At 51.4% G+C, this 27,045-nt stretch overlaps 3 protein-coding genes and 1 long non-coding RNA gene across 13 annotated transcripts; 2 read left to right on the forward strand and 2 right to left on the reverse strand.

Annotated features, from left to right (window-relative positions):
- LOC129196358 (uncharacterized) lies at positions 1 to 4,601 on the forward strand. Its single transcript, XR_008574159.1, has 3 exons — positions 1 to 220; positions 2,585 to 2,693; positions 4,471 to 4,601. It is a non-coding gene; the product is annotated as an uncharacterized LOC129196358 (long non-coding RNA).
- SLC16A4 (solute carrier family 16 member 4) lies at positions 3,121 to 16,327 on the reverse strand. 5 transcript variants are annotated; one of them, XM_054803704.1, is made up of 9 exons: positions 16,003 to 16,321; positions 15,351 to 15,457; positions 14,114 to 14,246; positions 13,424 to 13,567; positions 12,791 to 12,952; positions 11,692 to 12,240; positions 10,139 to 10,350; positions 9,295 to 9,388; positions 3,121 to 5,286 (listed from the first exon to the last, which is right to left on the reverse strand). In XM_054803704.1, exons 1-9 carry the CDS (start codon positions 16,016 to 16,018, stop codon positions 5,132 to 5,134), a joined length of 1,572 nt encoding a protein of 523 aa, XP_054659679.1. In that variant the 5' UTR covers positions 16,019 to 16,321; the 3' UTR covers positions 3,121 to 5,131. The 5 variants fall into 5 exon arrangements, with proteins under 5 accessions (XP_054659679.1, XP_054659682.1, XP_054659680.1 ...); XM_054803707.1 differs by lacking the exon at positions 13,424 to 13,567 and having other exon boundaries at positions 16,003 to 16,327; XM_054803705.1 differs by lacking the exon at positions 15,351 to 15,457 and having other exon boundaries at positions 16,003 to 16,323.
- PROK1 (prokineticin 1) lies at positions 14,750 to 26,623 on the forward strand. 6 transcript variants are annotated; one of them, XM_054803709.1, is made up of 8 exons: positions 14,750 to 15,010; positions 15,354 to 15,578; positions 21,499 to 21,600; positions 21,705 to 21,769; positions 22,201 to 22,420; positions 23,033 to 23,115; positions 24,418 to 24,543; positions 25,303 to 26,623. In XM_054803709.1, exons 3-8 carry the CDS (start codon positions 21,522 to 21,524, stop codon positions 25,420 to 25,422), a joined length of 693 nt encoding a protein of 230 aa, XP_054659684.1. In that variant the 5' UTR covers positions 14,750 to 15,010; positions 15,354 to 15,578; positions 21,499 to 21,521; the 3' UTR covers positions 25,423 to 26,623. The 6 variants fall into 6 exon arrangements, with proteins under 6 accessions (XP_054659684.1, XP_054659685.1, XP_054659683.1 ...); XM_054803710.1 differs by having other exon boundaries at positions 21,499 to 21,533; XM_054803708.1 differs by having other exon boundaries at positions 21,499 to 21,769.
- LAMTOR5 (late endosomal/lysosomal adaptor, MAPK and MTOR activator 5) lies at positions 17,882 to 19,666 on the reverse strand. Its single transcript, XM_054803714.1, has 4 exons — positions 19,539 to 19,666; positions 19,326 to 19,387; positions 18,781 to 18,898; positions 17,882 to 18,255 (listed from the first exon to the last, which is right to left on the reverse strand). The coding sequence occupies exons 1-4, from the start codon at positions 19,571 to 19,573 to the stop codon at positions 18,195 to 18,197; spliced, it is 276 nt and encodes a 91-aa protein (XP_054659689.1). The 5' UTR covers positions 19,574 to 19,666; the 3' UTR covers positions 17,882 to 18,194.
- Positions 26,624 to 27,045: the final 422 nt, after the last annotated feature.

Below are 27,045 nucleotides of genomic sequence, written 5' to 3' on the forward strand. Positions count from 1 at the left end.
AGAAGAAAAACCACCCGAGTGTTCCTGTTATCAGCGTGTGTAAGGGCAAGTAAACAGCCGAAACCGCACACGGTATCTGCCAAACAAGCGGGCGAAGGAAGAACAGCCTTGTTTCCTGTTGCTGGAAGGCCGTGTTGTCATATCCTTACCCAACTATTTTAAATTGCTTTTTTCTTTCTTCCTGCGGCTTAAGGTAAAAGCAGAAACCTCAGGAGCATTGGTAGGTGGAGCACCTCATTTGGGGTGGGTTGTGTCACCCAGAAACCAGACCTGTGCCTGTTGCAGCCGTGAAAAAGCTTCTCGTTCTCCTTTAAAATCTGAATTATGTAGATTATTCCCCACCACCACCCCGTGGTTAACGAGCGTCCTGCAAAGCCGGGGTTTCTCGCAGTATCACCGTTGGTGAGAGTCTTGCAGTGGGTTTGTGCGTAAAGAACCAAGGTGCCAAGGGAGGGTCAACGTGAGATCCCAGGGGATGGGGTAAACCCAACGCTTCTGGACCCTCACCCTGGTCTCGGGTCTCCGAGTGATTCCCGGTCGGCTCTGTGAGCTCACCCAGAGCTCGTGCACATCGTGGGGACGGCGGAAACGATTCCAGCCCAGCCCTTGGAGGGGGTTTTACAGCGAGATAAGGGTCATTGCCGATTATGCAATAAACCTCAGGATCAACTTTCTCTGTGTTTAGCACCTGGGTTGGTCAGTCGTCAGCATCTGAGAGGAGCAGCGGGAAAGTCCCAGCCTTGGTTACTAGTAGATTATTTTTTTTATCAAGAAGAGAGACTGTCGATGGAGAGCATGAGGTGGGGAGGCTTATTTTGTGTACTGAGGAATGGCTAAATCCATGTTTTAAAATCTCTGCCCTGATTTTCAATGACCCAGAGCAGGTTTTCACAAATACAGACCGAGGAAGGGGAACCTGCAGCCGACAGCCAGAGCCCTCAGAGGCGTACGATGACTGTATAAAATAATAATATAAAATAATTCCAGCATGAGTTAAGGACTCTGTGCAGCGCCCTTCTCGATGCAGTCTCCGATTGCACCGACTTCCGTAGCTTTTATATACCTGAGCCGAGCCTTAGCAGCTTTTTATCCTGGCTTATGTAAAATCAGTTGAAGCGGGGATTAAGATCCGGCAGGTGCCCACCCCGTAAATCAGTCCTGCCAAAATACCTGGCAGGGGTGCTGGAAGCGGGTCCCAACGGGCGATGGAGGGTGACCCGGCTCTTCTGGGCAGGGCTGTATGGCAGCGACGTCCCCATGCTCTTGTGCTGCTGCTCGCTCCCTTTTTTTTGCCTAGAGCTCTGCCTCCGGAGCTGCCTTGCAGGGTTGTATATGCAGAGTATGTGTATATATATATGCAGCATATATCATTGAATAATGACAGAAAAGCATTTCCCCCCCCCCGGAACTCCCAGGAAGGACGGTAGCCTTGCAGCAGCATGTGCTGTGATGTCTTGTTGGAGAAGCCAAGTCCCTGCTTTCTTCTCCTTTTCTTAATCTTGCGGTGCTAAAATTAATCAGGAATCAGGCTCACAGTCCCTTGTCCATCAGGAAACTATCTAAAAAAGTAGGGGTTTGTTTGAAGGCATTTAGGGGTGTTGCACCAGGTTTCTGTTGGGGTGCAGTGAAAATCGGAGCCTGGCTTCTTGTAAAAGCCTCTCGTCACTCGGAGGCTTTGCCAGCAACCTTTGTTGCTGTATCTTCTGGAGAGAAGTTTAGCATTCGGTTTCTCTGCACCGTCTTCCTGGCGTGAATTTTAGGAAGTTTTTCAAACCGAGGAGTCTTTGGTAAAATGCTCCCAAATCAGATTTCTCATCAAGATGCAAGCGCGGCACGGCCTGCCCTAGCACGTCATCCCAGGCGTCGCGCGTGCAAAAGATGAGCTCGGGGCAGGAAAACGTTCCACCGAGTGGCTCAAGGCGGAGCGCTGAGATTGTTGTTAATTTTACAGGTTGGGTGGTTTTTTGTTTGGGTTTTTCTTTATTCTTTCTTTATTGCAAGTTAAATGATTGCTTTGAAAGGATCTTGGAGGTTGTTAGCAATTTCTTTCTAATACAGAGCCAGGGCGGAGATGATTCTCGAGATGTGCAGGCGGGTTGGAAAGCACGAGGGAATCCAGTCCTCTGCTGCAGGGCTGCCGCTTTCCCAGGGCCAGGAGGGAGAGCTGGGGAGGGCACCACATTTACGCAAAGCGCTTTCCGTGCGGAAGATCATTCTAAGCCACTGCTGCTCCTTTTCTCTAACCTGGATTGTGCGGTTGAGTAAAGGAGCAAGACAGACAGGGATTTGCTGGTCAGCCTAAGAGATTACAGCTTTTAAACTGGTTTGTGTCCCAGCAAACCCTGCTTTTGCATTTATCTAAACAACACGTGATGCTCTTTACTATGCAAAACTGGCTTTATGAAGTTATTTGCAAGATGACTTCAACGGGATGGAAGAAATCTTCCTCCGGGCAGATGTTCCCGTCGTTGCTGCTGTTTGTTTCTCTAATGCGTGTTGCGTATATTTTGCAAGTAAATGAATGGCGCTAGCTTTCAGAGCTGTGGGGAGAACTGAAACATCTGTTCTGTGCTTGCTTTTTCAGCGCAAGGTGTGAGAGGAGAGAAGTGTGTCTGACCACCGGCGGTTATCCCGAGCCTGCTCGCTTGCAAAGACAAAGGCTTGAAGACTCTTCTCCCACCCCCAGCCTGACGGTAGGACTGTGCAGGGCAGCTGGGAGGACTGGCTTATTATGGGGACTGTTTTCCTCAACCTCTTTCATAGATAAGAGGCGAGCGGGGCTAGAGAGGCGATCGGCCTCTGCAGAGGGGCAGATAAAGGCTGGTGGTGCCCATCTGTGGGGTAAGATGCTGTGGGAAATGAGCCGTTTGCTCCTTTGCAGGAGGAAAGAGAGGGCGCAAGCACCGGGGAGACCCGTTTTTCTAAATATGGGGAAGGAATCGGTGGCACGTGTTACTCTGGAGAGGACTCTCCTCCTTAAAAACCTGGTGGTTTTGAAGGGAGCCCATTTGTTGGAGCAGATGGGATGGGAGGTGTGGACACCGCACCCTGCTGCAAGTTGTTTCTTGGTGGCAAAAGAGGAGAAAATGTGGCGGGGCTTGCGCTGAAAGGAGGACAGTGTTGAGCAGAATGCCTTTATTTACAGGGAGAGGAAGAGATTGGGGCACGAGGATAAGTGCTATAAATCGTGTGGGGCGAGGATGCAGTGTGTTGGCTCTTCTTCGTCCCTGCGTTCCTTTGGTCGCTGGGTCTCACGCTTAACAGCGAAAAGCACTACGGAGCTCAAATAGTGTTGGAGAGATGCAGGATAAGAGGATTTTTTTGAAGCTTTTGGATCGGAGAAGCTGAAGCCAGGTGTTCCTAATAGTTCCTATAACAGCAGCAAAGCAGTCCTTTAATTTGTCTTTATTTGTTCAGTCTGAGAGTGATGAACTGTAATGTTTTAAGAGCTGAAGACTCAAATTTGCAAAGGAAAGCTTCATCCCTGCTGCAGACGGCCTCAGCTGAAGGCTCAGTGTGGGACTGGCTTGAGCCAAATTACGCGGTACCCGCTTGCCCATCTTAAACTCCCAGTGCCTTAAATGCTTCCTAAATAGTTTTATCCTTAAATCCTGGTTGCTCAGAAAATGACCCACTGGAGATCCTCTCGTGGATACAGGTGTTAACTGGTACAGCCGAATCCCGTGCTGGGTTTGATGCTGTGGTTCGGGTGTAAAAGGACAATTTCTGAAGTGTTTGCTGCCTGCAGATGGAGTTAGGAGAAGCTGTGACTCAGTGTGTGAAAAATTAACCACTTTGTAGCACTGATATTCCCCATCTACTGCAAATGCAAGGCTAAATTCTTCCCCTTGTTCAAGCGTGCCTAGTTTCTTTGGCATTGTGTAACTGCTGAATTTGCCCCATTATCTGCGAGGGAACTTTCTTGCCTGTGCCAATGTTTTAGCTCCTTAATACCGCTGTAATGTTCTGTAGCTCTTTATTAAATATAGACTGCTTAGTTTTGTGCTCGAAATAACCCATTTGACAGTTGAAAGGAGCATTTCTGTGGGGGAAACAACTCTCTTGTTGGTTTAATATTTTAAAAAAAAAAAGGGGGGGGGGAGGGGAAAAAAAGGATCATTCCAGTGGGTGGGATGGTTGCCATGTAAAACCCTTATGACATCCCAGACCCACATCATAATTTTAAATAACTGGTGATAATGCAAAAAAAAATTGCAGCCTCGCTACCTGAAAAAAAAGTCAAAGCAGCTGTGTTACATCTTGCCCATCCAAATTAAATCTGTAGGATGCTGGTTGAATATAGGTTCAGCGTTGCTGCCCGGCTCTGGAAGCTGCTTTCGTGTGTTCATTGAATCCCCAGGAGTTGCTGGACGATGGGGAGGGTGGGGAGAAGGGGAGCGGAGTCTCTGGGAGATGGGTACGATCTTTGCGTGCTGTACTGGCTTTAATTAGAATTGGTTTTGCTCGCAGGTCCTCTGTGCTGTGGCAAATATCACCGTGCCCGGGAGAACGAGCGGCCGTGGGGCAGCATCCTTCTCGAGGAAACAGAGGTTTTTGTGGAACGGCCGTTCTCCGTGTCCTCATGGAAGTTTAATCCGTATCTCTCTGTACCGTTACTGTCCTTGCATCCCTCCCCGGGGCTAATTATTCACATCTGAATAGAATAAGCTGAAATCTCCTGCTGTGCTTTGGCACTTTTGAGGTCCTTGGCTGCCTCATCCCGAGAGGTGAGTCAGCTTTGCTGTCTCGCGGTGGTTGGGAAAGCTGGGGGGGGGGGCGGCTCTGCGGCTCCGACACCGAGCTGTCGGACTGCACACGGGGGGAAAGCTGAGATACGGAGAGACACGGCTCAGGAGCAAAGTCAAGGTGAAGCCCATGTCCATCCGGGCTGTGGGCCTTGGTTTTTTCCCATCAAATAATGCTTTGCACTATGTGTTTCTCAGATGGCTTTAATCACACGTGCAGGAGAAATATCTAGATATACAAACTGAATCTGTCATCTAAAAAAGTTCCTATTTTCATTTTTGCTGCTGTTTATATTTCCTGGTGCAGAAGGTCTGTGCCGGTGATCGCTTTCCCATCGTGGCTGTGATCAAAGACCGTCCTTTAAAATCTCCGCCGCAGAATCACTTCAGCCGAGCGTGGGGCTGTTGTTCAGGTTGGCTTTTTTTAGCTTCCATTTCTGGGCCGAAGGCTCAAAGAAGAAAGAAATAGGTGAGATGAGAGCACAGGCTCCAGCGAAGACGAAAGAGCAGACATATGTCTGGGTGTAGTCATACAGCCACCCTGCAGGAGAAAAGATTGTTATTAAAGCTGTTGGATTTTTCTCACTGAAAAAAAAAAAAATCATTTTGGGAGGTGGGCGGCAAGCAAAGGATGTGTGTTCTCATTTAAGAATTCCTCAGATATTTTCTTTAAATTATCTTAACTCTTTGTGTGCCTGCTGCTGGGCAGCATTTATACGGACACTTAGCACTGTTGCCATTGGGATAACCAGCAAACTTGTAGGTCATTCTTCCTGGAGCTAACTTTTCCTGATCCTGGTAGTGGATGTGGATTTTAATTTGATTGAATTTAATCCCTGACTTCCCCCCCCCCGTTTAAATGGGCCAAAAGTAGCTGCTGCAGCAGATGGAAGATCCCGTTGGACTAATGAGATGACTTGCATGTGTTGGTGTTTGCAACATCTGGGCTGCAAACTCCAGATTCTCCAGCCTTGCCTTCTCGTGGGCAGCCCCAATTTAACGCAACCTGTCTAATATGAGAGATCCCAGGCCAGGAGCTTGAAGTGAACTTGCTTAAAAGTAGTTTTGCGAGCGCTTAAAAGGAAAAACTCAATTCCATAAAGACTCAGGAATCTGCAAGGGGGCAGGTCACCTTTTAAAATGGCCTCAAAGCGTTTTGCTTAGTTATGGCACATCATCTCGCGTGCAGACAATCCTTTTAAAGGTGGATAATTCCTCCCTTTGAATCTAAAATATCCAAAGTGATGAGGGTTGCTGCTGCACATAATAAAACCCTTAACGTGCTCCCAAATCCGGCCTGGGACGGTTGGACGTCCGAGTCGGGTTAGCAGCTCAGCCAGATCTGCTGCTGGTGTAAAAGGCGATTCCTCCGGTGACATCCGTGGACTCGCGTGATTTACACAAACGTCAGATCCGGCCCAAATTTGGGATTCTTAAAACCAGCTCTGGTTAGGAAGGGAAATAATTTAGTCCCTGGAGCATTGCTGCTGGTGCTGGTAAAATTTGGGGATCTGTGACAAACCAGGGGTGCCAACATTTTCCTTGCTGTAGATTTCCACGGCTGTGGGAAGGTTTTACAAAACAGGGGAAAGGCTGCAGGCTGCTTTGCTCTACCCCGCTTTCAGTTTCTGTTGGCTCCTGCCTTTCTCGGGGGAACTTTCAGCTCTGGTTTGGGTTTTTTCTCAGGGATATCGTGTGAGCCACGGCGCAGCCGAAAGGAGGATCCCGCGGTGCTGGACGTGGTGACGTGGGTGGCTCTCCCGTGACCCTTATGTTTTGGCAGAATGGTTTATTCGCAAAGGTGGGATCTAGTTTGGCTGTCTGAAGGTCTGTGGGATTTGGAGAGGAGAAGGGATACTAACGCAGTCATTTGTAAGACGTACAGGACGGAGTGTTCCAGTTGTGGAGCTCTGATTTATTTAAATTAGTTTTTTAAATATCCTTCAGGATATTTTTTGAAAATTTTGGGGTTTTTCTTCTATAAGCTCTACTTGGTGCTGAAACACCAGTGTTGCCTCTTCGCTGCCAGCACACCGACTGCCTTCCGCCGCATCGCCCCCCAGCCTTTCCAAGCACGTACAGTGTCCGTGCCCCCACTCCCACCCAGAAAATAAATCATTCCTGCTGCAGAAAGCTGAATTAGAAGCTGGTGGTGTGCAAACTTCAGCAAAGCAGCAGTTTTGTAAGCAATGCCGGAAAATCCCTGCCACCTGAGTGGTCCAAGCTAGACGTACTCGTGCTGTGGGCTGCGGTCAGGCCGATCTGTAATCAGAAATTTTGTTTATCCCTGATCTCCTGAGTAGCAATATCTAGTGTGAAGATGCAGGGAAAATTTAGATGAGAGCATCTAAACGCAGGCGGCGGCACAGCTTTCACATGGCTCCATCCCGTCCCCCTTCGCCACGCGATTCTGCTGGGGCTGGAGTTCGCGCGCTGGTTGCTGGAATCGGTTTTGTAATTTTGGATTACGTGGTTTGTTTTATTTCTCTTGCAGTTCGACTTACTGATTTGTACTGTTTATGGAACTAAAATATACTCTTCTCTCCTTAGTTCGCTTGCAGCGTGCCAAAATAATGCCTGTTCTGTTTCGGTTTGGGTTTTTTCGCAGCGCGGCGAAGGCATCCAGCAGAGCTGCCGGGTGAGGAGCAATGAAGGAGCCTTCAAACTTTTCACCCTGTGCTTTCGGTCGGGCCGTCTGCCTCCGGATTTAAGGGCTTTTACTTCAACAGATTTGCAAGTCAGTCACCTTTTCATTGCATTGTGATGGGCTTTGTTCTAGTACGCAAAATAAGCGTTTTTAACCTTTGCAGTTCTCATTATGCCTTGGGTTTCACTGCATTAAAAATACTTGAGTTTTAGGGAGGTCAGCAGCGCTCAGAGGCCCTAAACCCCAGGGTTTAAATCCTGTTCTGTGTTCTGCAAGGAGCAGATGCTTTTGGACACTTAAAATTAATCGGTAGCTTCTGGTCATATTAGTTTTTCACGCTTAATACAGCTGTATTGGAAGAGAAAATTGGAGAATTTATCTTGGATCACAAACCGAGATCCTGAACTCTGAATTGTTTCCCTCTCGCTCTGCCTACAGTGAGACGAATCAGCAAGAGTTTTGCTTCTTGGCTTTATTTGGCCTTTATTTATCCCACCAGTATTAAGAAGACTGATTTTTGTGGACGGCTTTTTGCAAGAAACCTGCTTGCTTTACAAAATCCAGAAGCGTTCACGCGGTGAGTGGTTAGCACTTTCCGAAAGCCAAAGGTTTCCCGTTAGCCCAAATATATTGGAAGCGGATGAAAGCGTAACCGCTATCTTAGCACGTATGATGCATGGATAAGAGAGCGCCAAATTATTTAGCTCTCTTCGTACTGGAGGTTACTGCGTCGGGGAATTTACTGCGATGGTTGTACAGGGATTGCTTTCTGGTGGACATACGTCTTGTATCAGCAGAAGAGATCTTATCCGATGGAAGCTGTGTATCACTGTGACAGCGTAAAGCACGCTGTCAAAGAAATGCTTTAGTTGCTGGAAATTACATCCGTATACAGAGTTTTGCCAACCTAAAAATTTTGATTAAGGAAATCGATTTTTTTCACATGCTCGCGGTAGAGCGGCGTTGCTAAAACTTTGCACGGAGCTGGTATTTCCCAAATCCTTGGCGGCTTCGAGCAAAAGTGCCTCTGCAGTGAGGAGGGCAGGAAGCGATAAATGAAGGAGTTGCCAGGTTTTATTCAGGATACGTTTGCTAGGTGAGTGACGGGACATCGTTCACGCTGATATTTGACCCTGCAGCTTTTTCTAGTCTGCTTGCGTCCTGAGGACCTAGGAAGAGCTGAGACCCTGGTCCCAGCTGCGAGGTACGGTTAAAGGGTCAGCACGGGAAGGAAGAGCTTTGTCCCGGCCAAGATGTTTGGAGGAGAACAAGTCCCTCTCTTGTAAGCAGAGACTGCAGACTCGCTTCTAAGCACTTGAAATCTGCCAGATACTCAAACCTGCCCTGGTTTTCTGGTGGAGGGAGAAGGGGAAAGGCTTTTCATCCTCCTTATCTTTGGGCCCAGGAGCTCTTGTGGCTGAGCTGTGTAATCTTCTTCAAAACCAGAGATTACTGAGACTTCTCCTTACGTTTCAGTGCCTCTGCATGGTGGGACTGCTGCTGAGCCCGTCGTTGCATCACCTTCCTCTCCTCGCCTCCCCTCCAGTCCCTCTGTTCCAAGTTCAGCGTTATAACGTCCCGTCGGGGGTAAAATCCACGGTAACGTCGTTGTTCCTCTTCTGCCGTGGTCAGGGTTAAAATGAGGGGGGGGGGCTTAGCCACCTTTTTTCCACGCAGTTTTTTCCAAACCGCTAGTTGGGTTTTGCAAATTCACGAGCAAAATATTGCCTATGTATAAAGATAAATTTTTGAAATATGGTTGGCTTTTTTTTCTCCCCCCCAACTTGGACAGAAAAACCACCCTTGGATGCATACGGATAGGAGAGCGAACCAGCAGCATGTTTTTATCCCTGGATGTCTGCGGTGGGTAGATATTATATGCAACATTAGAATTAGAATTACCTGCTAGGGGAGGTCCGCCGATGGCTGCTAGCCCAGCAAAGAAAGCAGCAAACCCCAAGTAGCTGTGGAGTTTTTGCACACCCACTAGATCAACCTGTTTGTAAACCAAAACGGATAATTATTGATTGAGTTCATGTGAATGCGCAAGAGATTTATGGTTTTTTTCTGGGAAGGTTCCTCTTCAGCTGCAGTTTTGAAAGGACTTTGCACCCGTAGGTCTGATCCAGCCTGGAATCCGCTCGCCTCCTTAAGGCCAGCACGGAAATTACTGGGATGCGAGATGCTTTTCTGCCTTCCAGCTGCTTGAGCATCTCCTGAAACCAGTAACGCCACTAAGCCTTTGAGGAAGGTGTTTTAAACTCTGAATTCCTTCCCAGAAAGAAACGCCAAATCATAACGATGCCTCCCTATCCGGATCCTGCCCTGTTTGGTCTGTGTGTGTTGCAGATAATTCTGGGATCGGGAGCAGCTATGCCCAACCCTGAGCGTTAGTGAGATGGGGACCAGGATGAATCCGTTTATTTCCCACGACCCGGAGCAGTCTCCTTCAGAAAGGAGGACGTGGAAGGCAATTAGCAGGGCAAGCTCATTAAAAATCAGCAATAAACCGCCAGTGTTTCTGCTGCATCGGGGCTGTGGATACCAGTAAGTGGGTTGGAGAGGAGATTTGGGGCTCCCCACTGGCTTGGACTGGGAAGGCTGGAGGGAGGAACCCTCTCGTGCTGGTCTGCAGCAGCCCAGGGTAGTTCAGCTTTAGGAAAGGGTTTTCAGATAATAATACTGTTGGAAATGCCACATACTGCGTTTTTATTATTATTTGTTTTTAATGAAATCTCCTACTCACCAGCACAGGGAGCACCAGAGCCATGAACCCACCGCAGAAAACGGCGAAGGCCACCGTGTAGGTCATGAGCGACGGGAAGGTGGTGGCCAGAGGACAGAGCAGGTTGGTGATGCCGGCGAGGACGAGGTAAGCCACGTGGTAGTGATACTTCTTGGTCCAGTTCTGGTCGGCAACCCAGCCCGAGAGCAGCTGGCTGACCATCTCCGTGATGCCTGGGGGGAAGAGGAGTTCACTGCAGCCTCAAAGAAAGCTTTATTTTAATTTTAATTTTTTTTTTTGTTTTTTGCTATTTTGCATTGCATTCCCTGAAACGCAGCCCGATTCCACCAGCCGCTCGCTGTAAAAATGTGACCGCAAAGGGCTGAAATGCCAGGAAGTTACAGGAAGGTGTTTCTAGGCTGTTGTAAAATTCATGCTTTTTCTTTTTTTTTTTTTTTCCTTTACCTTGGTGCCTGCTATTGCCAAGTGCCTGTGGGTGCACTAAAGTGGTCTGTAAAAATTCAATTAAGGGCTCTGCGCTCAGCAGAAAACTCTGAAATGTCCTTCAGTAAAAATTGGAAAGATAAGCTTGCTGTTCGATCTCTTTTTCAAGATAGAGAAAAAGCAGAATGTTAAGAAGAAATATGCTTATGAGATTTCAATTTTTTTTTTAAAGAAAAACAGAAGACCAGCATTTTTTTTTAAAGGCTCAGCAAACTTTTGATACTTGGATTTTACATTTCTCAATGTGTTTTTATGCGCTAAAGATCAGAGGATTGCTCACTGCCAGCTAATATCTTGCTGTCCATTGTGTCCCTCCTACTCTTAATTCAAAATGTCAGATTAATTCCTGTGCTCTCCTTCAAGATTCCTTGACAGCGTACGTCATTTCTAAATATTATACGGCAGTGTAGAAGTAAAATTTATTTTTGTACAATAAAATATTTTATGATGACTGAGATTGCAGCCGCTTTCTTAATCCGATGCGACTTTAGTGTTAATCCCTGCTTATAATCAGACATGTGGTTATTTTTATGGGCTGGGGGTTGGCTTGTTTTTTGGTTTTGTGTTTTGGTTTTTTCCCTTGGAGGTGAATATGCCAAATCCAAATGGCTAGATCCAAGTTAATGGGCGCTTTTTTTTTCCCCCCAATATTGAATTTTTCTCACTCTATGCACATTCCTGGGTCAAACTGGAGATCTGTGAATGCCGGGTGACTCTGGATTTCTGTGGCTTGTGGGTTTAAGCAAAGCCGGGGCCGTGGTGGGAAGGCTTTAGGAGGACAGATAGCACCTATGTAACTGGAAACTTGTGTTTGCTCGGTGCAGCGAGGATGGGGGATCATCTAACTTGGGTTGAGAGAACCACCCACCATGTGAGAGCGACTTTGTACGGGTACAGAAGGCAACGCGCTATATACAGAAGAGGGGTAAGGGCTGTGAGCGAAACCTCTTCCACGAAGATTTATTCTAGGACATATTTGGGACTATTTCTTGGCAAGATTTGTGTTGCTTTTCTTTCCTATTTTGGCATCATTGTAATTGTAAATGGGTTTAAAGGATTCTTTTGCCTACCAGCCACTGAAATGAGGTAAGAGGCATCCATGCTGCTTATGCCCAGCGTCCTGGCTCTTGCTACCAGGTGGAAGATGGGCACGAAGTAGGCCAAGTGGCTGAACAAAAACGACCAGGTGAAAATGCAGAAGACAGGATCCTTCAGTGGGGAGAAGTCGAGGAGAGGCTCTGAATTTTTCTTTTCGGTCGGTGGAAGGGATTTGAAGCTCCTCTTGGCCTCGGTGGCTGTTTCTGGTGAGCAGCTGTCCATGGGGGGTTTCTCAAACCCTTCCGAAGCCGATGTATTTACCGGACCAGAGGCATCTCTGCCGTGGAGCATCACGGCTCCCTCTGTGGTGGGAAGGTCCTGCGTGCTGCGAAGCTGTATTTCCCTGCGAGTGCTTTCGTCTGAGCATCCATCGAGGGTTTCTGAATCCTGCTTTGCCATTAAGGACCCACGGTCTCGGCTCGTAGCAGAGGGGCGTTGAGGTGGCTGGGCGCGGCTGGGTCGCAGCAGCATGCTGGAAGGCACCAGGTTTAACATGATGCCTCCAAAAATTAGGAGAGTACCTGAGGGAAGACAGAAGATGTTTTTTTTTTGTTTGGTTGGTTGGTTTGGGGGTTTTTTTGGCATGGGAAAGGAGGAGCAGTAGGAAATGATCTTTCCAGGTCAGGGTGCAGTTTGTGTTGAAGAAAGCTCTGCTGTAAGGAGGAGGTATCTTACAGGAGCTTTGATTCCTGTTTTTCTAGCTGGAAGTCCCTTTCCCTGTGATGCACGCAGCAAATCTAGAGCTACCTCTGGAATTTGGGAGTTTGTTTTGTTTTCTCTCATTACAAGTCCATTACACATGATGGACCTTCAAGATGGCTGGAAAAGTGTAGTAAAAGTAGGGATTTTCAGTTTTGGTTTCTGAGGTCTCTGTTTTGACTCTAACTTAACTTTAATGACTGATTAAGTGCTTAATCATTAACAAGACATCCCCAAACTGTCTTAGAAGAGGCAGAGCTGTTCCTCGGTGCATCCAATTTTAATTTTTAAAAAGAGCCTCTTATCCTGCCCGGGTATCCTTGAACGCCCTCTTAACGCTGACGAATTTGAATAAACAGGAGATGCGCTCACCTTGCCAGCCGTAAAAATCAATGAGAAGTTGAGTGAACGGCGCTATTAGAAACGTCAGCCCCATCCCGGAGCGGGCGATGGCGTTGGAGAAAGCCAACCGTGTCCTGCAGCGCTTGGCCATCATCACCGCAGCCGCCTGGTAAAGGCAGGCGAACCCCATACCTGCGGGAAAGGGAGAAATAAGGTGTTTGTGCCCAAAAAGTGATTGCTTTTTATTGTGAGCCTTAGGGATTCAAAGTCATGCCATCCCAAGCTTGTTGTCCCCATAGCAGAGCTGCTCTGCAGGGTTCATGGGCTGAAAACGGGGGGATTTTTGCTCTTGCAGTCAGCGGAGAACAAGATTTCCTGAGTGGAATTTAATATCTGGGGGGTTTAAGGCTGTGCACTTTTCATAAGGGATTTTAAAAGGCCAGGATTCAGCACATATGTCAGGTCCAGAAAAAAAAAGCAAGGTTAGTTGGGTCTAGCATGTTGACGCTGGTATTTTATGCTCCTGAGCATGAAACGTTGGGGTTTCACATACCACCTCGTGGAAGGGAGCTGGGGGTGGTTTCCTATTAAAGGAACTGCCTGGTTTACCGTGAAAGGAGCACAGGGAAATCTCTGCCTGGCTGCGAGTCACAGGCTGCTCACCCAGGAGGAGTCCCATGGAGACGCAGAGGAAGGGGACGCTGGTGGCCTGGGTGCTGAGCAGGCAGCCCCCTCCAACCAAGCCGGCCCCGATGATGGAGGTCGGCCGCTCGCCCAGCCTCCTGCAGACCACGGCCACGAGCGGGGCTGGAAGGGAAAGGAGGGAGAGGTCTCAGGCTGAAGATGGCAAACGAGGCTTTGAAGGGCTTGGGGACCTGTTCGTGCGTTGTTGCGTCTGGTGCCCTGGCCAGTGGCCTGTGTGCCACCCTAAGAGGGGGGAGGGGGTGATGAGAAATTCAGGAAGGGTTAATATTCCAGAGAGCGGCCGAGAGACCTTGCCCTGTACCCTGGGAGCTCGGGGGACAGGAGAAGGAATCAAAGCCCAAACTTCCAGATGTCCCGAGCCTGCTCCCTAATGCACGCCGTGAATTATTCAGCAACTGGTTTGCTCAGAGGCAATAATATTGGTGAGGCTTTGCTCTGAATGCACGTGATAAACCTGCTGCAGCAAGGCATCATGATCCCCATCCTTGGATCCTCTCCTGCTAAGATACGTGTGGGTACCAGCCGTGGCTGGCTCACGGCAGTCTGGGATGGAGATGGGATCCACAGAGCATCCATGGTGCCCCTTGTATCGCAAGAAACGGGCTTGGGGTCGAAGCGCCGTCCCCATCCTTACGGACGCCAGCTCACCTCCTAAGAAGCGCAGGGAGGACATGATGGAGCCGATCCAGCTGACTTGCTCGGAGGAGCCCCCCACCTCCTCTTGGAACGCCACGAAGAAAATCCCGAAGGTCTTGAGCATCCCCATCACGAGTACATTGACCTGCATTAGAAGCAGACAGAGGTGAGAGGGCTTTTCCTTCCGCTTTTCTTGCGTGGATGATTTGTTGTGTTTGGGGAGAAACAATCTGGGTCATGGTGACTGGAGCAGCCTGTGTTGGGGAATAGCAGCAGGGTGGACCGGTGGTGGCTACGCTGCCGTTTATTAACAGATGCTCAAAAAACCTTCTGTGCAAACTGGCTTTTCCAAAGAAAAGGAACAATATAACACTGGAGCCTGACTCTTGTAGGTTGTTTTTTTTTTTTTCTCTGTAAGTTATTTTTTAATACTAAAAAATAATCTAAATGGGTCTTAGTGCTCAAAGATCACTAGGAGTTGATGAGGTGTTGCACGGGGATGGACATGAGCCGGAGCAGTTTCCCAGGCTTGCCCTGCCACAGGAGCAAAGGACAGTTTATGTCCTTAATTTTAACTCCCTCCCTCCTCCCCAGCAGCGGGTGGTTAATGATTGGCAGCGAGTTCCTTTGGCTGGAGTGGAAGTGGGGAAAGCGTTCCTGTGCTTCCCAGCTTTCCTAGCTGGGGGATGGAATTGTCTTCATCACTGATGAAGATGGCGTGTGGTATCAAAGCCTGTGACATGGAGAATTAGTGCCTTTAGGTGGCGTTGAGATGCTTGGTCCTCCCAGGAGAAAGTAACCGAGTGCACGTGCTGCCCGCACCCTGCGCTGCTCCCGCAGTCGGTCCCTCGGACCCGTCTCAGCTCTGACCCTCCGTTGCCCCAAGATGAGATCTCGCCGTTACCGAAGGTACAGACACCCCTTCGGGGTTTGGCACCCCAGCGATGGTGTGTGTGAGTAGGGAAAAGTCATCTTCTCGTTGCGAGCTGCCTTTTGGCCCTGGGCCGCAGGTTGGGCACCCTGGTTGAGATCCCTGAGATGATTTCAGGTGGCGTTTCATAGGGGAAGGGGGGGGTGTGTCTGCTCAGCCCCTGGTGAAATGGGTGATGGCACTCGGTGTAGCAAAGCAACGCTGATTTTGCCCTTAGCTGGGTGAGATCAGCCTGTCCTGCCCTCAGCTCTGCGAGAGTGAGACTCGAGTCTTTCTCCCAGCCCCAGCAGCGTTTGGGTGATTTTGTTCTCTGCTTACCAGGAAGAAGTGGAACACCACTCCCCATGCCCACCCTCCGTCCGCAGCTTCGGCACCTGGGCTCTTCCCCGCTGCCAGAGCCTCCGGCTCTTCCTCTTTCCTTTCTCCTGGAAATGAGAATTTCAGGACACGTGAACACCTCGTGCCATTGCTGTTTCAATTCAAAAACCTGTTCCCGTGAAAGCGTCAGCTGCCTTTGAACCCTTTTGCTGCTTTGCCGTTCATGAGGTAGGCACTGGTATTTTGCATTCGGCTTGCAACAGCTTTTGAGGGTGGGCGAAATTCTGTCAACCTTATTGCCAACAGATATGAAGTTGCACGTTATCGCTGCCTGCAAACAGTTTAATATCCTTTCTCTTTCCCACCAAATTACTGTAACTACTTAAGCTTTAAGGGATTTTAAGTGACGAGCACCTTACTGCCACTGTAGAGCAGATAGTTCGGTTGGTTTGTGTCAGAAGTCGGGGGGTCACCATCTATCTGTATCCATGGGTGAGCTCTTGTGGGAAGCTCTCCCTTCCCTGCCCTTCCCTGCTCACCTCCCTTCCATCCTCTCACCCATCCCGCACCTCTGGCAGCGGCAGGATCCTGCTCGAGTGAGCAGCAGGACCCTAGAGCAGTCAGGGCTGATGAACCTGAAACTTTTCCTTACCGCCTTGCTGCTGCATGCTGGAAAATCCTCCCCGAAACAGTCGATTGCAGAGAGGAATCGTCTCTTCATTTGCTCCAGAGACTAAATCCCCCCTTCCTGACTTGGCACCCCAAAGTCCCGTCCTTCATTCACCTCCGAGGAGGACGACGGTGCCCATCCTTCCTCACGAGGCCTGAAACGGGACATGGAGCCTGGCAAGTGCTGGGGCTGTGTGAACGGAGCCCGTCCTCCTCCTCCTCCTCCTCCACCTCCCTGGAGGCAGAGCGCTGCTTGGGGGCCCCCAGTCCAGGAGTCCCTCCCCTTCCCCAGCCGGGAGCAGGAAACCCGTGGCACTTGGAGCAGAAATCCTGCTGGGAGGAAAAGGAGGGGAAGCCTGTGAGGGTTATAGCTCCAGGCAAAGCCCTGGATCTTGCCAGACATTGAGCGGAGCAGGAGGTGGCAATGGTGGACTGCAGCGAAGCCTGGGGCTGCTGACGGCTGCAGGGGAGCAGAGGCCTGGTCCCTGCCTGCCCTGCCTCCGCTGCATGGCCCTCGGCCCAGGAAACTGCGTCGTTTAGGAGGGGATAGTCTGGAAAGGTTTAGGTTTTCCAGCTAAGATGTTCGGCAGCTGGAGCAGAGCAGCCGTGCTGCTGCAGCCCTTGAGCAGAGCTGGGAATTGAGTTGGCTCCGTGCCTCTGTTGTAAATACGCACAAACTCCTGGGTAAACACAGCCCTCGTGCTTCCTCGCCCCGTTTTGGTTGACCTGTCACCCCAATCGGCGTTCCTGAGGTCAGATAAAATTGTGGGGTCGTGATACCGATCTCTGTTCCCCTCCCTTGGCAGAGAAGGCAAGGCTCCATCTTACTGGGAGAGCCCCAGATAGATTGGAGCCTATGGAGGAGCTTTCCCTATAGTAGCGCTTCTAATATGTGCATTAAGGTTTTATTTAAGTGGGATGGTTTTTGCAATGAGTATGGTTTAAGGGCTCGAAGGACGGGGCGGGGGGCTTGGCAAGTGGGAGGAAGGTGGCGGCAGCAGCATCCGGTGCAGCATCTGTACTGGGAGCTGTTGGGTATCTGGGAGGAAATGCTCCAGCTGGAGCTGCTCCTGGCCCCGTGGGCTGTCAGAGAGCGGAGAACAGGGACCCTCCAACACCGCTGCACAGCTCGGACACGCCAGCTCCTGCTGCCAAGGCCAGGGGGTTACGCAGCATTAACACCGACCCCGAGGGGTGCACGGAGCCCAGCTGCGCAGGGCAGGCTCGTCCCTACCGCCTGTTTCACGCACAGCAACAACTGCGAGACTGCCACTGTCACTGACAAGCGGAGCTGCTCCTAGCAGTAAAGTCAAAGAAGCACAGATGTAATTTTATTTCTGAGCCAGCCCAATTTGTTAGCTCAAGCTCTGCTGCGAAGCTTCCCTTCCGCTTCACACACGGACAGCTGCAGGCCAGCTCCTTTTTTACTCCCTTACACATTGGAAGCATTTGAGCGGCGTTTCAAGGGGAAAGCCTTTCCGTAGGATTGTTTCCCTGCACCATTTCAAACGCTCGGATCTGTGAGGAAGGAGGCCTGGATTTCTGAGGATGTTATCAACATCCATTTACAGTTCACGCAGGGAACAGGCAGGGCCAGCACGTTTAGGTTTAAACTTCGATCCAAGGCATAGCAAGCAACTCTCGCACAGAACATTTAACTACAGGAGGCTAAACATTTCCTAGGAGAAACTCCTTTTCCAGTGGAGGAGCCTCCATTAATTCAAGTCGTCGTGCAGTGCTCCTTTTCTCTAGAGAAATGCTAGTGGAGAAGGGACTGGGGGAATTTACCTCACTGGGCTTTGGTAACAAGGCAAAGCAAGGGGCCACGGTTCTCACAGCAGCAACAGAGACACACAAAGGTGTGTTTTTGCAGGTAATTTATTGAGTTCTCCAACAAATAAGGCCACACACACACACATATACACCTCGTAGTATCTGATCATTACATGAGCTTGGCAAGTGACCCACATTTCATCCTCAGCAGCACAAGTGCTGTAACGTGAGTTGGAGACCCCGATAGCTGTACAGGAGCTGGTAAGTGGAGAGGGAGGGCCTTTGGCCCAGGGTTGGTACTCCAAGCATGTTCTGTGCTGGAGCAGCAGAGGAGAGTGGTTGTCCAGTGAGGATGGAGCTGGGTCAGAGGGGGGAGCAGAGCGGTAGGCGGGTTCCCAAGGGTCAGGACGCCAGCTTGTGCACTGCTACAGTGATGCTGTCGTGCTTCTGGATCATGATATTCCTAAAAAAGAAAAGTGCTGAGGCAGCTAAGAAGCCAGATGCAACCAGGAGGAGCTGACGTGGGTGGGAAACTGGACAGGCGGGGAATCATTCAGTGGCTGCAGCAACCCCCAGCTCTGTGCTAAGCCTCTTGGTGACTGCATCTCTTCTGCCCACTCCCACGAACAGTGCTGGAGAAGTCTTTGCCTACCACGCTGCCGGGCTACAGCATGGACTTTGTTATCCGTGGGGATCCCAAGTGTGGAAGAAGTACAGAACTACAGTAACCACCACCCTCTGAAAGGTTTCCTACTGCTTTTACCGTTCCTGCTCCCTGCGTTCCTATTAATTTAATGAAGTCATGTGCCTATGACAGTAACTACCTTCCCCCAATGGCTTCAGAGATGGAGCTTCCTCCACAGCTGCCCGTTTCGGTCAAGATGAGGAGAGCTACTCTAGGAATCTGATTCCAGGGAGGGCCCCAGGGCTGGGGGGGGGCAAAAGGCAAACAAGGGAGAGAAGGGGCACCCCTGGGCCGGGAGCTCACCCGCTGTCCGACTCCAGGCACACCACGGGCGTATCGGTGGGATCGGAGGTGAGCTTGGCTGCCTGCTGGGCGAGGACGGAGATGATGCCGGCGTGCTCATCCGACAGGGTTCCTCTGCCTGCGAGAGGGGGGAGACGTTGGCTGAAGCCACGCGTGTTGTGACGGGGCTTCGCGTGAAGCAGCCTCCCCTCCCCGGGGCCAAGGGGGGCTGCTCCTGCCCGGGCCCATTTGCCTCCCCTGGGGGCTGACGCAGCTTCTCCCCTAAATGTGACCCTCAAGCCACTGAAGAGCCTAAATTTAAGTGGCAGGAAGCGCCGGCTCCGGTTATTCTCCCGTGCGCGGGGGAAGTGGAGCACCCTGGTGCAGCAGGGTGCCGGAGGGACCCTGGGGGCCCCACTGAAGCAGGTGGGGGAGGAAGGCTGCAGTAGGGCAGGGCCGGTGCCCCCTCGCTGGGAGGGCTCCAGCGGGGCCGGGCCCGGTGCCCCCCGCGGTCCTTACAGGGCCTGGGCTGAGCCCGGTGCCCCCGGCGGTGCTCGGTTACTTACAGCCCAGGTTGAGCCCCTGCGAGTCGGTGCACAGGACGCCCACCACGGCCGGGCTCTTCATGCTGCGGGGGGAGACAGTGGCGGTCAGCGCCGGGGCGGCCCCGCACGCCCCCGCCGGGCCTCGGGCCGGCCCAGGCCCAGCTCTCCCCTCACCCCCGGCCCCGGTGCGGCCCGGCCAGCCCGGCCCCCGCGTCCCCCCCCCCCGGCCCGTACGTGTCCTCCAGGTGCTGCTCCAGCGTCCCCTCCATGCCGCCAGGCCCCGCGCCCCCCGCTTCCGCCCTACCCGACCGCTCCTGGCAGCGGCGTCACCCACGTGACGCGCGTCGACGGCGGCTCCGCGGGGCCAAAAGGACTCGGTGCGCGAAGGCGCCCGCCCAGCTCCATTGGGGGTAACCCAGGGCGCCCCCCTCCCCCCCAAGCGCTCCCGTCCCCCCTGCCCGCGTCCCTGGGAGCCTCCCGGCGCTCCGTGCAATGCGGCACCCGCCGCAGGCTCATCCACGCACTAATTTGCCGGGATTAGCTGCAAACGCGGCCCCCGCAGCCCCTTGCCCCCCCCCGCAGCCCTCCCCGCGCGATCGTTTTCCCGCACAGTTGCTGTTCTTGGGGTTCCCCCCCCACACCCCCTTTTCTCCACCTTCACACCTCTGAGCGTGGTTTATTTGTGTTTTCCTTCCTCCACGCCACACCGCTCAGGGTTTTTATGGCAAAATGAAATTAAAGAGGTTTTTTTAATGGCGCACACCCTCCCGCCGCGGGGGATGGGGGCACAGGGGGCACAGGGGGGCGTGGGCAGCAGCACAATATTTTGCGGCAAGAAGGGCCGCGCTGGACTGGTGCAGACGGTGCCGGGGGGGGGGGGGGTCGGGACCCCCACCCCGTTCCCACCGTGCGGAGAGGTGTTAAAAGTGATGCTCAGCCTGGCTCTCCTGCAAGGACCCCCCCAAAAACGAGCCTCGCCGCCAGCGAAGGGTAGGAGGTAATTTATGGCGGGCACATCGCAAAGCTCGGCGACGCTAATAAGGTGCTGGCTGAAGCCGTTCCCGATGCGCCTGGCGATAGATCTTGGCTTGTCAGGTCGGAAAATTAAAATGTTATTGATGGGGGAAGTGAAGTGCAGCAGGATTTTTTTATCTTTTTATTTTATTTTTCTTTCTCCTTGGTCAAGCCGAGAGCTCTCTTGGGCAGCACCCAATCCCGCCTGTCCAGGGTGTCCCCACCACATCCCACCCTGCTGGGATGGCTTGGACTTAAATTGCCTTTTTTTTGCATTTTTTTTTTTTTTCCCCTCCACCCCTAGGAAGCAACGCATGAGAAAAATACAAATATGCAGTATGGAGGCCGGGGACTGCATCCTCCCCATCGCATCGGCACCTTCTCAAGGAAACCTCCCCGAAATAACCAGTCCCGAGCCCTTCCCAGCTGCAGGATTTCTGGAGGGGGGGCAGATTTTTGGGAGAGTTGGGATTAATTAGTTCAAGCCTAGGTGGAGGAGACTTTAGCGAAGCAGCGGAACAGCTGCCACATCAAAAGAAGTGCTGGTTTCCACGCAGGGAAGTGCCTGGGCTATTTTTAACTAATTCAATAGACAATTTAGCACCGGACTGCTACTCTACAAAAGCAATTCAACAGAAAAGCCCGATTAAACCGCGGGGCTCTGATCAAACCCCTATTTCAAATCACAGCCCGTCACCTCGGGCCATGTTTCCCCCCCTGGGGCTGAGCCTCTTGGCCGCTCCCAGACCCTAATTTGTCCCCGGAGACCAGGTTGTCAACATTTTGGCAGCCCCAAAATCAGGCTCGAGGATGTTTATTCCTCAGTGGGAAAAGCCAGAAAGGACAAAATTCATAGTGCTGGTGAGGAGCCCTGATACCACGGGGATGGTACCTTCTAATCCAGGGCTGGAAAAATGCATCTTGCTGGGTCAGAATTGCAAACCCAGCTTTATTTTGGGGGGGGGGGGGGATGGAGTTTTATTTCCTGCCCTTGTTGTGCAAAGGATCTTAGCCACGGTCGCTGCTTGCATGGCCCTGGTCAGCACGGCTGCGGGCGCTGGGAGCTTGGTCCTGGGGGCCCTCAGCCGAATCCAGGCTGGACCATGGCAACCCGGGACTGTGTGTTGGCCATGGATAGGTGTTTAAATTTTTTATTATTTTTATTTTTTTTGTATTGCAGGACTCCCAAAGGAGCTGCATGGGATGAGGCAGCAGGTGAGGAACGGCTCCAGCTCCGTGGGAACATCACAGCTCTCCCCAACGGATGCGACTGTGGGGGGCGGTGGGTGTTTTCCCCGAGCATGTTGGGCTGTTGTCCCTTGCATCCTCCCAGGATGTGCAGATTAAAAAAGAAGCAGATAATTCCAGCTTTTCTTGCCTTTTCAGCCACTTCAGCAATCCCTGGTCTTATTCCCTTGTGCTCCCAGGAGATGCCGCAAATGCAATTTGAGGTATAGGGGATATACTTCAAACCGTAAATCAACATATTTACACATTAAATTCAAATACAAACACACCCTCATTACTGAAAAAGACATTATTCCCTCTCTGCCTTCTTTTATTCTCGCAAATAAATGCAGCTGAGTCTTTATTTCTACAGGATATTTATCACCGAGCCACATAATTGCACATTGCGCTCTTACAAGCCGAGAAGTACCAGGCTAACTTCATTCTTGTGTTTTCTTTTAGCTAAATAATCACAAATTCTTAATCCCATTCTTAAGTGCACCTGTCGGGGATAAATGTGGACGTAGAGGTGTACTTGGAAAATCTAGCTGTATTGGCTTAGCTGAAAAATAACCCTGGGACATGGGTGCGGGTGGGAGAGGTGGGGGTTTTTCCCTTCCTCGGCGGTTTATTAATATTTCTTTTATGCCATTAGAGATTCAGGTCTCATCTGCTTATTCTGAGATCATCAGGGGGAAGAAAAAAAGCCCACGGTGGTGGAGCTGCAAGGGGTTATATAGGACGGGAGGTGCGGGGCTGCTGCAGACCTCGGCGCGCAGGGAGACGGCTCCTGCCCCGGCACCATGGGCCGGCTGCTGCAAACCCTCTGTGTGCTCCTGCTCATCACCTCCTGCCCCTGCGCCGTCATCACCGGGGTAAGTGCCGCTCCCATCCCCAACCTGGGGCATTTGTTTATTTTTATTATTATTTTGGGAAATAAGGCAGGAATCAGTGCCTTTCGCTGTTATTTTGGGGATTTTTTTCCCCCAATGTCTTTCTTGTTTTTCCCTCTGCCAGCTCCAGCCCATGTGAGTGTAAAGTCGCTCCGGCGAGCTGCTCTTTCTGCTTCCCAGCACCGTATCAGACCCAGCACGCAGGGAAATGGGGGGTTTAGGAAGTTCTCCAGCAGGGAAAAAAATAATATACCTTTATGGGCATCGCCCAGAGCATGTTCCCAACTGGGACAAAGGCTCGAGTATCCCAGATTGTCTTTCTCGCTCCCAAGTTAAGAGAAATTATTAAAAGAGGGCGGAAATGTCGGGATGCAAAGGAGAGGTACGATGCTCACCCTGCTGTGCTAATGGGCTTTTGGGGCTTGGCGTGTCCGAGAGCTTGGTGCTGAGCCGGACTGAGGTTGATGCTAAAAGCAAGAGGAGCAGCGAGTTTTGGGGACAGAATCCAGGCTTTGCGGCACTTAAGGAGTCAAGATGCTGGTTTTAGCACTCCAGGCTTGGCTGACCATCCCCCCCCCCTTTTTCCCCTGGCAGTGAAAAGTCTGTTTATAAACCATGACAACACGTTTGCACCCCGGCTGCCTGTCTGCCTCCTGGATTTTCCCAGCCGATGGGAGGTTTGTGGTTGACTTCAGCTGGCTCTTGGCTCCTCTTTTCCCAGGCACCCCGTATAGTCAGACCTGTTTCTTTCAAGCCTGTGATTTTTTTTTGGCTGGATCTCCCCAACCTCTACATGCAGCCTCCATCAGCACACCTCCCCCCCACCCCGAGTTTGCAGGCGAGGGTCCGTTGTTGCTGATATCTGATTTTTAACAGTATTTGGGTGTTACAGGGTGCTTTGGATGCTCGGGGAGAATCAGGTTCCTTTCAGGAAAGGGAAGACTCTGCAAAATCCCCTTACTGCCGCCCTGCAAGAGAGTTGCACCCCAAAATTTCCCTGCTCTATCCACTGCCCTCGTGGTTTTGCCGCAGTTGGAAATTACGAGCGATGTGCTTGTGGCCGGGAGATCATGGGAGGGAGACTCAAGGCTCAGCGCTTGGGCCAGGGAGGGAATTTGCTCCTTTTTCCTCTCCATCTCTGGGGAACAAGGAGCTCAGTCCTGTCAGTGCTGCAGAACCTTACGTAGTGGCTTTTAAATACGCTGGTGGCCAAAGGGACAGGTCCATATGTCGGGATCTGCTGGCTTGCAGGATGCCCGGAGGTGCCCTAAGGAGGGGGTCACCCCCGGGGAGGTTGGGTGAGCTCCATCGGTGCTTCTTGTGCTACCAACCCAGCGTCAGGAAAATGGGTCGGGGGTGCGCTGAGCTCCTCTAGTGATGGCCAGCACAGCCTGGGGGGCAAAACGACCTCTTCTCATCATCCGCATGGGCTTCCAGGTGTGGTGGTGAGCTGGTACAGGGTTTGCATCCGTGCCTCAGTTTCCCCATCCTGAGGGGGCTGAGGGGAGGTGACCATTTTCCATTTTACATGGAGAGGCTGAGTTGTTGGCATTAGTCTGCTGCCTGCTAACAACAACAACAACAAAAGCATTGGGCATTTGCATTATTTAGCAGGTTTTACAGGCTCAGATGGGCGATGCATGTGCACGATGGAGGATCCGGACGCTGCTGCTCTGACTTGGCACCAATGCTACTTTTAAGTTGGGCAGCTGCGAAGTTTTCCTGTCCCTCCCATCACTGCGTGCACGAGGGATTTCCTCCTTCACCCTGCAAACCCCGTCACCCCCAATCCAACCCGTGCACTGCCCCAAAACCTCCCTGACCTAACCCAAAATGGGAGAGCTAGGAACAACAAAACAACAAACCCTTCTCCCTTAAATCCCCGTTAAAGGGTTACACCCAGCAGCTTGGCGTGGGAAGAGGGGTAGTGATGCTTTCCCACGCGGGTGCCTCTAACCCACCATCATCCACCTCCCCAGGCCTGCGAGCGGGACCTGCAGTGCGGCAGCGGGACCTGCTGCGCCATCAGCCTCTGGCTGCGAGGGCTGCGGATGTGCACCCCCCTGGGGCAGGAGGGGGACGAGTGCCACCCCTTCAGTCACAAGGTACCGCCGTGGGGATGTCCAGTGGGGCTGGGATGGGGGAACGAGGGCACCAAGCTCCGGGCTCCTCCATTAAAGCTCTGGGATGGAGAAGGGGATCAGTGCGGAGAGGGGCTGGGGTGGATTTGGGATGAGGCTCCGAGCAGCGTCGTGGTGGTCCCCGAGCTGGTGTGGTGCAGCTGGTTTCATCCTCTAAAGTATTTTGAGCAACCCCCTGACTGTCTGCACCACCCTAAATCCTTGGGATGCCCCATGGGTGCTGCGGACCTCGACCTGGAGCTGGGACCGAGCCGCCTGCCCCATTCATTTAAAAGAAAAGTGCACGCTGCGCTGCTCCAAATTGAGTCGTAAATGCTCTGCCAAGCGAGGAGAAGCCAAGTTAATGCCACAGAGCTGCCCCAGCACCGTGATTTCTGTTCAGTAAGAAACCCCAGCGCACTGGGATTAGCCCAAAGTGCGATGCTGCTGCAATCCCTTATCCATGAGGATTTAGCGGCAGCATCCCGACCTCGGGCGGAGCGTCCCACTCCATGCTCCCATATTGATTTTGCATACTGGGAGCAAGATTTAATGACGCTGCGCCGTCTGCTCAAACAAGGAAGGAGCGAAGGGCTTCAGAGGGATCAAAAATTAATTTCAGGCATATCCCTATTAAACCTCTGAGAAGAGCCAGAGATGAATCTCAGGGCTTTGATCCCATTTGACGATTTTATGGTTGTGGCAGAGCCCTGACACCCTCATTTCTCCCGTGTCTCTCTGCAGGTCCCTTTCTTTGGGAAGCGCCAGCACCACACCTGCCCGTGTTTGCCCAACTTCATATGCTCCAGGTTCCTCGACGGTCGCTACCGCTGCTCCATCGACTTCAAGAACATTGATTTTTAGGGGGATGCTCCTGGCTCCCCATCCATGAGCCCTCAGCACCCGTTTCTTGCCCTCTCCCATGGCCATCGGGTGCCCACATAGCTCTACGCAATGTTAAAAGTGTTCTTCCAAGACAGTGTTGTTATAAATATATGTTCTATGGGGAAACTGAGGCATGGTCAGACCAAGCTGCTCTGACATGTGGCTTAGAAGCTCTGTCCCAGCCCGGAGTAGGACCTGGCTCCAGCCTGCTCTGCAGAGGAGCGGCTCAAAGGACAGTGTGTGTGACAAACGTCTGTGGCCTCAAAAATCCCTTTCACAAGACGTTGTCTGTGTGTAGTGGATGCTGTCAGTTAGCTGTCACCCCCCTCCTTTATTTCATACAGTAAAAATCAAGGGTGATGCAATTCGGAAAGACTGAAAGTAGATGCTGAGCACCCAGCAGCCCAGCGCTGCCTCCCGGGGTTTTTACCCTGACATGGGATAAAAATCTGGGATGTGAAGCTGGGCAGCAGCATTTCATCGGCCAAAGCGTCTGCGGGGCCGAGCCCAGCAGTGAAGGGGGTGGTGGAGACCCCCACTAACTATTTTTACACTTTTCAGTTGTGCATTAGGAAAGAAAAAAAAATCAGAGGGGCAGAGACTTCCTCTTGCAGAGAGTTTGAGCATTTTAATCAACAACCAAAACTTCAGCTTCTGCCCAAACTAACCCAAACCTGAATCCTCTGCAACCCCCCCCTGCATCCTCTGAGCTGCTTTAGCTCCCTGGCAATTCCTCCTGGATAAACCACATCTGTCCCCATAATTCCCATCATGATATTGCCCGATTGTGTCTTAGCAGTGTATTTCTTCCCTGGAAGCAGCCCTTCAAGCTGGTGACGGATGATCGAATCTAGCCTGCAATTAAAAGAAATCGATATCAAGTAGCCGTGGGAAATTCAGGAATGGGCTTTCCCCAAAGTTTGAGCGACGCGATGTGTTTGGCAGAGGCTGAAGCAGGGCTGGCTGGGGCCGTGTCGTGCCAGATGTGGGTCTTTGGGATGTAGGAAAATGTTTTCCAGCCTCAACATCTGCCTGGGATTCTGGCACCATATGAGGTTCGGGAACCTCTCTTTGTGTCAGTTGAATTTGAGAAGAGAATGGGGTATTAAAGTTAATTGAATGTGCTAAAAGTTCTCTCAGACACGTGCTTTCAATTCCCCTCTTAAAAACATATTGTGGAAAAATCCTGTGTCACTTGAGGGGTTCCTACAGCAATCCCTGGAAATCATAAATAAAAAGAAATATAGAAAAAAAATAAAAAAGTATAATCAGTATTCACAGGAAAAAAAAAAACCCAACCAAAACCAAACCTGATTGGTTTCCCTTCAAGCAGAAGCAGTGCTTAAAGGCAACGCCTAGTTCTGGGCTGTGAACAAGTGTCCTCGGAGCTGCTCCTTGGGGTTTGGTGCCAGGAACAAGCGGCACCCCCTGTGCTCCAGGCTGTCCCAGTTTGGTGGGGTCTGGTGGGGGTTGGTGGGGTCTGGTGGGAGTTGGTGGGAGTTGGTGGGGTCTGGTGGGGGTTGGTGGGGTCTGGTGGGAGTTGGTGAGGTCTGGTGGGGGTTGGTGGGGTTTGGTGGGGAGTTGGTGGGAGTTGATGGGGTT

This window comes from Grus americana, chromosome 25 (genome assembly GCF_028858705.1).
Source record: "Grus americana isolate bGruAme1 chromosome 25, bGruAme1.mat, whole genome shotgun sequence".
Classification (NCBI taxonomy): domain Eukaryota; kingdom Metazoa; phylum Chordata; class Aves; order Gruiformes; family Gruidae; genus Grus; species Grus americana.

What these genes read in the sequence shown, in the direction of transcription:
- PROK1 (XM_054803708.1), top strand. An exon ending in TGCCGCAAATGCAATTTGAG is followed by an intron (nt 21,770 to 22,200) that starts GTATAGGGGATA and finishes TTATGCCATTAG; the next exon opens with AGATTCAGGTCTCATCTGCT. An exon ending in ATTTTCCCAGCCGATGGGAG is followed by an intron (nt 23,116 to 24,417) that starts GTTTGTGGTTGA and finishes CCACCTCCCCAG; the next exon opens with GCCTGCGAGCGGGACCTGCA.
- LAMTOR5 (XM_054803714.1), bottom strand. Translation starts at nt 19,573, where the DNA reads ATGGAGGGGACGCTGGAGCAGCACCTGGAGGACAC. An exon ending in GAGCAGCACCTGGAGGACAC is followed by an intron (nt 19,388 to 19,538) that starts GTACGGGCCGGG and finishes CTCCCCCCGCAG; the next exon opens with CATGAAGAGCCCGGCCGTGG. An exon ending in TGCCTGGAGTCGGACAGCGG is followed by an intron (nt 18,256 to 18,780) that starts GTGAGCTCCCGG and finishes TTTCTTTTTTAG; the next exon opens with GAATATCATGATCCAGAAGC.
- SLC16A4 (XM_054803703.1), bottom strand. Translation starts at nt 15,161, where the DNA reads ATGAAACGCCACCTGAAATCATCTCAGGGATCTCAACCAGGGTGCCCA. An exon ending in CTCTGGTGCTCCCTGTGCTG is followed by an intron (nt 9,389 to 10,138) that starts GTGAGTAGGAGA and finishes GTTTACAAACAG; the next exon opens with GTTGATCTAGTGGGTGTGCA. An exon ending in CGGCGGACCTCCCCTAGCAG is followed by an intron (nt 5,287 to 9,294) that starts GTAATTCTAATT and finishes TTTCTCCTGCAG; the next exon opens with GGTGGCTGTATGACTACACC.